This window comes from Mus caroli, chromosome 13 (genome assembly GCF_900094665.2).
Source record: "Mus caroli chromosome 13, CAROLI_EIJ_v1.1, whole genome shotgun sequence".
Taxonomy (NCBI): Eukaryota; Metazoa; Chordata; class Mammalia; order Rodentia; family Muridae; genus Mus; species Mus caroli.
This window is the reverse complement of record NC_034582.1, coordinates 49,528,821-49,538,633: the sequence shown is the minus strand read 5'-3', so window position 1 is coordinate 49,538,633 and position 9,813 is coordinate 49,528,821. Positions and strand designations below refer to the sequence as shown.

Here is a 9,813-nt window from a genome sequence, read left to right as displayed (position 1 = left end):
TCCTTATTGTCAGTTATCACTGTTACACCTGTGTCTAAGTTATCAATGATATTATTACCACTAATATGCATATACTGGACAAAACCCTACTCTTCAGAGGACTGTTTGGGTCCCCTTTGGGCGTCTCTGAGTTGGTTGTGGAGAGAGGGGTCCGGCTCTTGTGTAGTTCAAGAGGGTAGAAGACCAGCAACCCAAAGCAGAGATACAATATTTGTTAAGGGACAGGTACCAACAGGAGATGTTACAACTCTTATTTGTGGTACTCAGATGAAGGCAGAACAGGTTACAACACCCAAGCCGCACTCTTCACGGACAAGTAAGAGACAGTTTGTTTTCATTCTGCATTTCTTTATTTGACAGTTCATCCAGTTAAACTGAAATGACACATTGACTCTGATATCGGCAAGAGACCTCGCTAATACTGATAGCTGCTAGCCAGTCACACATACACAACTCTATCTCACGTCAGAGAAATATCAATGAGTCGCCGCACAACCCTATTGCACTTCGTGTGGCTTTTTTTTCTTCAGGAAAAAAAAAAGTATTTTTAGAAGATCAGCAAAGATTGCCAATTTTCGTTCATTTGTTCTTTTTTTTTTTTTTAAATAAATCATGATTAAACCACACAGTGAGTATTCCTATACAAAAGCATCAAGAGGCTGAAACTTCACAAAACAAATTTAAAAGAGCCCAGCTCCATGTCTACTGTGCGTTTCTCACTATCTCGGCCGACACTTGGTGAGTTGGTCCATCTTGCAACCAGCTACTTCATGTTCTTAGAGCTACACATGCACTGGGGCCAGGACTCCGAGATCGGCTGGGTGGGCAGACCTCAAGGCCTTCAGCTTCTTCTGAAAGTGTCCTTTAAGCACCTGTGGACTCTGCCTTGAACGCCAGGTTTTTACCACTGTTTAAAACAGAAGCAGTGAAGGCAAGCGAGGCTCATCTGAGGCCTGAGTGTCACAGGGAGCCACTGTGTTTCAGGTGGCTTGGCAGGCAGCTCTACAGAAGATTCCAGCAGTGTGGGGGGAGGGCTGAGAACTTCAGATCCATCCATCCTTTCAGAGAGCAGAGAAGCACAGACACAAGGCACACAATTTTTTTTTTCTCTATGAGGAAATTCAATCTGGAAACATTATTGGGAAAAATAACCTACAGAAACTAGCTAGTCTCTAATTTTGTTGTTGTTGTTTTCTCACGTACAAATCTCTGAATTAACAATGATTAATAAAGATTGTCACTCAGGGTTAACAAGTGGCTTGCCTAGGACATGGAACAGCCACAGACTTCCAAAGTGACCTCAGCTACACTGAATACATCACATGTAAAAATCACTATAGAGATGTGGGCATGCCACACTGTTTCACAGTCTTCAAACAAGGTGGAACATAGCACAATGTCCACAGATGCTGGACTAGTTCATGTGGTTTCTTTGTATCTTCCTGAAAGCAGGGAGAATTCTACAAGGATGGAAAAAAAAAAGAGGGGGAAAAAAGAGGCATATAGGGACAATGGTTTCACTTCTGAAAAAAAAAAAAACCGGTCTATGGCTGACTTCGGGAGGTGTATGGAGTGTTGATGCTCTGAACCTCAGTCTTTTCAATTGAGGTTCTACTTTGGACTGGACCATTGCCAAACTGGAAACAAAGTTTCCTTAGTATTTATAATTTGGATATTTAGTCTTAGACCTTTTTCGTGTCTTCCCGATTCATTGCTGAGACCTCTGGGGAAGAGAAGTAGAAATGGAATCTGGTGGTTGCGCAGGTAACCTTTCCAATGACTGATAACCAGTGTTTACTGAGTGTGTAACTGGAACATCTATGCTATGCCTACCAGTGCTTTTGAAACCTTACAGTGGGGGCTTTGGAGAAATGGCATCATTAAAATCTACCAGAAGGTTTTTTTTTTTTTTTTTTTTTTTTTTTTTTTTTTTTTTTTTTTTTTTTTGTAAATCACAACACGATTCAAATGTCAGACTCCTGACCGGCAGCTTGACTCTTAACGAAGATCTTGTAGAGGCTTTTGAATGCCCCGGCATACAAATCTCCTCACTGCTGTGGCTTAGGGGGGCTCACAGATGGCTCCGGCCTCCAGCGCTTGATCTTGGCTTCACAGGCCCTTGTTAAAGTACACACGCCGTATTTCAGGATGAGTCCTTTGGATGCTTGCTTGCAACTCATCCTCCAAGCTTGTCACAGACATGGAACTGGGACAAGGTAGAAGGAAGAAGGTTATCACACGGGCAATTATGGGAATCCTGAGGTAGGAAGGACAGGGAAAGCGAACAGGTTCAGAGACCCAGGGCTGCTGCATGACACATAGCAGAAAGGTTGCACCTGGCTACAAAAACCGAGCATCCTGTTCTCTTTGGGAAAATTGCCGTCACTAACGAAGAACTGTAAGGAGTCAGTGGCTAAGCCTGTTTACCTCTGATTTCTAGCTGAAAATGTCTCATTGCTGGTAAGAGCACATGGCAATGACATTCACAGTCCTGGATGACCACGGCACTGGGACTATAGACAGCTACCCAAGTGAAGAGCAGAGCTGTGGTCAGGGATGAACGCTACAGATATGCCTGCACGTGGCTCCAATGAAACGAGCCACGCTAAAGGTTATAGAAGCGAAACCATGCAGGAGGTAACCCGATTCTCACAAAGGCTAAACCGGTCCCAAATGTAACCAACAGTAGGGGGCAGACAAGACTTGGGTAGAGCGGGTCTTGAGGCCCCCACAGACCAAAACTAGCCTCCAGCCTCTTCTTTTCAGAGGCATGGTCTGCCTGGGGCCTTTAAAGTCCCAGTTTCTTACCACTGAAATGAAATAACTGCACTGTGTACCCAGCTTGTTTTTTAGGATCAAAATTGACAAGAATTCTAAAAAAACCAAACCAAACCAAACCAAACCAAAAAAACCCCCAAAAAACCAGCACCTACCTCTTCTGAGGAAACAGAGCACAGCACAGAGGGGTGGCGAATACCAAACTAAAAGAACAAAACAAAATGGCAGGTCAGCAGGGTGAAGGGGTCACTTCCAGTTTCCTTTTCTCTCTATATGTATTTCAATAACAACCTCTTTCCTTTCTTTAGAGCACGAGAGATTGCCTTACAAATACGGACTGTTCGATCACCAAAATGACAAACAAAAGTAACAAGACCATAGGGTTAGTTGGCATTTATAGGAGATCACCTAAATAGCTAAATATATAGATTCCTGTATGGACAGTTTCCATCTTTCTAATTACTGGAGCCACACATTCTAGGCACCTGGGGTTGGTGCTATTTTCAAAAGTTTTCTCTTGTATCACCCAACCTTCCCTAGGCATAAAAAATAATTATATATGTACTGGCTGGTTTTGTGTGTCAACTAGACACAAGCTGGAGTTATCACAGAGAAAGGAGCTTCAGTTGCCTCCATGAGATCCAGCTGTAAGGCATTTTCTCAATTAGTGATCAAGGGGGGAGGGCCCCTTGTGGGTGGTGCCATCCCTGGGCTGATAGTCCTGGGTTCTATAAGAAAGCAAGTTGAGCAAGCCAGGGGAAGCAAGCCAGTAAGTAACATCCCTCCATGACCTCTGCATCAGCTTCTGCTTCCTGACCTGCTTAAGTTCCAGTACTGACTTCCTTTGGTGATGAACAGCAACGTGGAAGTGTAAGCTGAATAAACCCTTTCCTCCCCAACTTGCTTCTTAGTCATGATGTTTATGCAGGAATAGAAACCCTGACTAAGACAATATAATATGTGTAATTTCTGTGTTGACTCTCATGATCAGCCCAGACACGCACAGACACACAGACACACACACACACACACACCCCTATTGAATAAATACATGTACAAAAATAACAGTAGTCAATATTTTAAAAGGTTAATTCCCACTTACCAAAAGCCAACCAACGTGACTTGAATTGGCGCACTCATCCACGGGAACCTCTGTGTTGAGAAAGACACAAGCGTGAATACTTTTCATGTGCTTCCTCAAGGCAGTGTCCTCTGCTGACTAAACAGCATCCACATGGCAGCAGACCCAATGAGATAGGATTAGTCAGACCCAGGATAAAAGTGCCACACGGGTTAGTTTTGACTTCACGAGCGATGACCAGGCAGCAGCCACCACGCCCAACTGTTATTGCGCTAGCATTTACTTACGGTTTATCTGCTGCTAGGGTGGCAGAGGAGCCCAACATACAAGCTTGAAGAGACATGAACTTGCACTAAATCTCTGCCTCACCACTACAGACTAACTGTGGAGAAAGCAGGCAGTGCCCAGGATTCGTTAGGATATAAAATAACAGTCCCTCTAAGGGTAAGGATGCAGACAAGCCAGGAGCCCAGGACAGTGGTCAAGTGTGAGAGGGGCCTAGCAGCCATCATATTCCACTCGCTTGCACATTCTTTCTTGGATTTAGCCGCTGTCAGTAGGTTAAAACTATTCCCAGAATTAACCATCTGGGTAATGAGGGTGTAGGTTGGTATTTCAGAAAACAAACAACTGTTAGATACTTAGTTTTTAAAAGAGGGAAATATACAACACAAAGTGCAATGGGATACAGGGTGATCTAAGTAAGACTGCAGGAGTTTCTGCAAGAGCCGTGAGTTGACTGGCATGTAATCAGACACCTCAGTTCTGAGTCACACCGTTGTTAAGAGACACGTGCATAGGAGGCATACCCTCGTGCCCAAGGAGACTCCTTTGGTGAAGGTCAACATGGATGGAGGGAAAGGGAAGGAAGAGGAAGAGAAAAATGTCATCAAAATGAAACCAACCCACATAGGCTATGCTGGGGCGCCTTAACCCAAAAGATTAAAAAAGCAACCTACTGTCATGTGACACTTCAAGACAGGATATATTTTGAGAAACATCCTGGGGCCAGGCGGTCTGGGTACTTACTAGCACCCATTCTAAATTCAGGTCACTGGGCTATATGATTTCAACACATATGGTCCTCCTACCTCTATGCAAATCAGTGGCTGTTTGATGAGGGATTTTCACAGGAAGATGATAAATTCTCACCCAAGATCCTCCTGGACATGAGACTCCCAGGATAGCACCCAGCCATAGGGTTGGGATAGCAGGTTAACTGTTGAGTGAGCCTGTAAGGGTGGGTAAACCTGATCCTGACCAGACTGTCATTTCTAGTGGCCTCTTGCCTGCCCAAGTAAATAGAGTCAGACATATCTGAAAGAATGCACTTGTATGTCACCTCAGGATAGAGACACACAAACTGAAGGCTAGCTTAGGTTGAGGGTTCTTCGTAGTGACAAGGACGCTGGAAAATTCTGGCTGGCTTGCAAAACCGAACCCATCATCAGCCATCTTCCTGACTCTGTCTCCACTACCTCATCCTGCCTGTTCCTCAAGGAGAATTTGGCCTGAGGCCCAGAAATGAGTGAACTGAGGATTGTCGATCTTTTACTACATACACACAATCTTTCAGGGGAGGGACATGTCTTTCTTAACAGACTGTAAAAGTGGGTATATTATACAAAAAAACTTCAGATGAATCAAAGATAGTACCGTGAGTTTAGAAGATATATATCTTCAGGCTGATATAGCTTGGGATACAGAGTGACGTGGCTACGTTTTTTAATGTTAATGTGAGTCTCAATTCCTTTCTCCTAATAGCTCCCTTTCCATTACAGTTATTGACACACAATCAATAATATGAATCAATTAATGTATACAATGTAATTTGTCACCTATATGCACAGCTACGATGCATTGCCATATTAAAAATAATGAGTCCATCTATCATCTTAAATGCTTGCCGTGCTACCCATGCCCTTCAGAGATTCCTCTTCTTGCCTGGTCTCTGTCCCAGGGTAAAGTTGTAGCTTTGATCTCACTATATATTAATATTCCTGAGGGTTTGAGTTTACCCCCTCCCCTTTTTAAGAGTCTCATCTAGTCCAGGGTGGCCCAAGCAAACTCATTACAGAGCCAAGAGTGACCTTGAACTCCTGGTCTTCCTATCACTACCCCTCATTGGCTGGCATGACAGGCACACATTACCAGGTCTGAGTCTGGGGCTTGATATCCAGTGTCTACATTTTTGTGTTGTTACTTTGGGAATTGTTCATGCTGCTGCATGCATCAATACTTCCTTGCTTTTTGCTGACAAGGTAAGAAGTATTCCAGTGAACGGGTTGATACACTTTCCGGTTGACTTTAGAGTTGTTTCCAGTTTGAGGGTGATATAAACAAAGTTGCGTGTGATAAACTTTCTCCTTTATGGGCATTGGCTTTCACTTCTTTTAGGGAAACACTTAGAAGTAGCTGGATTGCTTTGTAGCATATGTTTGAATAAATGGCTAGCATAGTTTCCAAAGTCGCTGCACTATTTTATATGGCTACTAGCAAGCCCTGAGAGCTCCAGTTTCTACCCAGACTCGTCAGCACTTATTACTGTCAACCAGGATCGTGGCCATTCCAATAGGTATTTCATGTGGTTTTACTTTGAATTTCCCCAATGACTAAAAAATTCCAAGCATTTTCTATGTGCTATTTGTATGTGTGCAGCGAGGCTTCTGCTGACCTCTTCTGCCTATTTCTGCACTGTGTTAGTTTCTTGAAGGAGTGTTTTAAGTTCTTAACAAAATTCTTGATTTACTTTCTTACCAAAAAGAGTTACTGTGCTACTGGTCTCACTGTGTGGGGTTCTTCTCTCTCATTCTCTGTAGTTTTTGAAAGACAGAATTTAAAAAATATTTTGAAATATTCTAAATTTTTGTTTTTTTTCCCCTTTGATCTTGTATTCGAAGAAATCTTTGCCCATGCTGTTGTTCAATGATGTTTTCTTTTTACAGTTGAGCTCTTACATTTAGATGACATAAACTGTGGAGAAGTAATTTGCATGCAGGGTAGAATCAATTCCCTCTGTGTGGCCCCATCACCCACAAGTCCCCATGAAGCCACATGTTCTCTTCTCAGAAAGCTTCTACTGGACATGTGGCACCAGCTGATCCTCTGTGAGTCTATGCCAGCCACAGCTCCTCTGCATTCGCTGCTACCCCAAGCTGAAGTCACCCTGTGCTGTGGCCTCTGGTCCTGCACCTTAATCTTGCCCTGAGAGCAAGGCCCGTGCCCTGCTTCTCTGATTCTACTACCGAATACTGCTTAGCACAGGCATCCAGCAAAGGGCTCAAGACTAAATACTGTCTATGAATAAGTAAAGAACATCACACTCGTGTCCATTAGCAAACGATCCCCAACAGCTACTGAGCAAACAGCAGTCTGTTATTAGAGAAATATAAAGGATCCAGAATGAAAAGTTCTAAAACTGACATTGGGGATCCAAACCAATCGGTTTTACTCCCAATGAAAGTACCAGGCAGCTGAGAACTATCCTTCAAGACAACTATTCAAGGATACATTGTAATTTAGGCAGCGAACTTTTGGTTAGTTTAGGGATTTTGATGAGTCACCCGCCCATAGCTGGTTTGTTTTCCCAGCCTTCCACTTGGAAAAAGATAAGATGTGGGGGAGGATGAGTCATGCTGAATGTTCCCCGAGAATTGTTTAAATAGCTGAGAATGTTCAATTCGGTTTCACGTTGGTAGAGGAGTTTGGTCATCACAGGAAAGTCTGCATTTCCAAAAACGATGAGAAAAGGCTTCAAGCTCCAAATAGGAACGCTCATGTATTCTGCCCCAGTGTAAGCTTGCATAATGGTCACACTATTAAACAAGCCCCAAGTGCAAAGATGATACCGAAGGAGAACTTCACCTTTGAACCTGGGAGTGGTGGGTATGTGTGGGTCAACTTTGAACTTGGGAGTGCTGCACATACGTGGTTCTTTCAAGAACACTTGGCTTTGATGGTTTCAAAGCAGCATGTTCCCTTGGAACTGGAAATAGAGCTACAACCAGACTTGCTGTAGCTATGGAGGCTCATGGAAATGACCTGGAACTATTCTGGCCACATCTGGAACCACTTTGCCACCAGGATTCCAAAGCCAGTGGCCCTTTTGGGGATTGTGATGAAGGTTTCTTAGGAAGAGTAAGTGAGTGCAATACTTCCAAATTACAGATGGGTGTGGACACATATCATGCCGCAACCTATAAAGTAAGATGGGTGGAGGGAAGCGATGGCTCAGTGGGTAAAGATGCTCACTGTGTAAGCCTGGTATCCTGAGTTCAATCCCAGGTGCCGACATAAAGATAGAAAGAGAAGCAATTCCAAAAGCTACCCTCAGGTTTCCACATGTATGCCCACCACCATATATACATACATAACAATACATTTTTAAAAATTAAAAAGGGCGAGGTGGGATAAGACCGTGACATGTATGTCTTTTTAAAAATGTAGAAATGTAGGATGATGTGGGCGATGTGGACAGTATAGCTCTGGGGAGCAGAGCACTTGTTTCATCTAATGTCTTTCTTGCAAGAAACTGTCAGGATGTATACACCCAGGAACTTTGTCTATCACAGCCAGAAAAATGTGCTATATGACTAACTGGATCTTCTGTCCAGTGCCTGCCATGGTAAGATTAGAGTTACCATGGTAACTGTTCCACCACCGAGACCCCAAGAGTTCAAAAGGATAAGTGAATTGGAATTCCAAAGAACTGACTTCCTGTCTTGGGTTCCCCTCACCCCCCATGGCCATTTGTCCTCCATCAAAAAGACGCACACTTTCTTATGAACGGATGCAATCCCGAGCCATGATATCAGATACACATTGGCAGCCAGCGTGCTCTGTGTCCTCAGCTGGAGTCAGACTCTTCTGAATAATGTCCTTTCTAAAAGTGACGAGATTCTCAGCCTCTGCGCCACTGTCAAGCTGTGCATTACACATTGTCTGTCTGTGGAGTCTCCCGTTTAATATGTTTGGACTGTGGGTGACCCTATATAACTGCAGTGTAGGCGTTTACTGCTCACTGGGTATGGGTGATTCCAGGAAAGCTTACACGGAGTGATTCTGCTATTGAAGGCAGCCTGCAAACTTTCCATAGTGACCCAAAATCATGATGACCATGACCTAGCATTGACTATTCTTTTCTTGCAAAAGCTTTAACTTTTATACCAAAAAAATGAACAGAGATAACAATAGTCAAGAGATCTAGCCACACTTACACACACACACACACACACACACACACACACACACGATTTTTAAACATGTTTGTGTCGTGTCTGTATATGGGTATATGTACATGAATGTAGATGCCACAAGAGGTCAGAAGAGGGCATTGCATCTCCTGGAGCTGGGGTTAAAGGATGTGGGTGCTTGGGAGAAGGAGGTGAGTTCTCAACAAGAGCAGTCTTAACCACTAGGCCACGTCTCCAGGCCTAGCCTTGCTTTTAAAGGTTGATATCACTTGCCTTGGCTGGAAGGGATATTTGCCTTATTTAAAAATGTTCTCAATTCTCTGTTATTTTTAGACTTATTTATGCCAATGCCTTAAGATAGGACCAAGAGAGCTAAAAGGCTGATTGGGTCAACGTACATCCTCAGTGCAGATGATGAAGACCTGGTGCCTTCCAGATCGAGAGCTCAGGATACTGACTCCATGTCTACTGTGTGGATCTGTCGGGAGGCTCCCTCACCACCTCACTACCTCAGAGTCTGAATCTGCTCCTCTACCTCAAGCAGAGAACAACAGAGAAGGGCATGTGGATTTGTTTTTAGATTATCTGAAAGCCATGGAGATTTCTGACGGGCAAACTGCATATGATGCCATCATTCGGTAGTTTATAGATAGGAGTTTTGCGTTGCTTACTATAAACTATCAAAGAGAGCTGTTCTTAAACTTGTACTAGAAAAAGACTTTAGTAAATTCTTTTTTTTTTTTTTTTTTTTTTTTTTTTTTT

At 43.4% G+C, this 9,813-nt stretch overlaps 1 protein-coding gene across 4 annotated transcripts in view; it reads right to left on the bottom strand.

Moving 5' to 3' along the window:
* Window positions 1-331: 331 nt before the first annotated feature.
* Window positions 332-9,813, bottom strand: part of Sfxn1 (sideroflexin 1) — a 36,733-nt gene continuing 27,251 nt past the window's right edge. For 2 of the 4 annotated variants that reach the window (XM_021180472.2, XM_021180471.2), the window contains exons 9-11: window positions 3,881-3,930; window positions 2,934-2,981; window positions 2,110-2,206 (exon numbers count right to left, since the gene is read on the bottom strand). In XM_021180472.2, coding sequence (XP_021036131.1) covers window positions 2,110-2,206; window positions 2,934-2,981; window positions 3,881-3,930 — 195 coding nt within the window. Of the gene's footprint in view, window positions 2,207-2,933; window positions 2,982-3,880; window positions 3,931-9,813 lie in introns of all 4 variants that reach the window. The other 2 variants (XM_029468337.1, XM_021180473.2) reach the window with 2 other exon arrangements.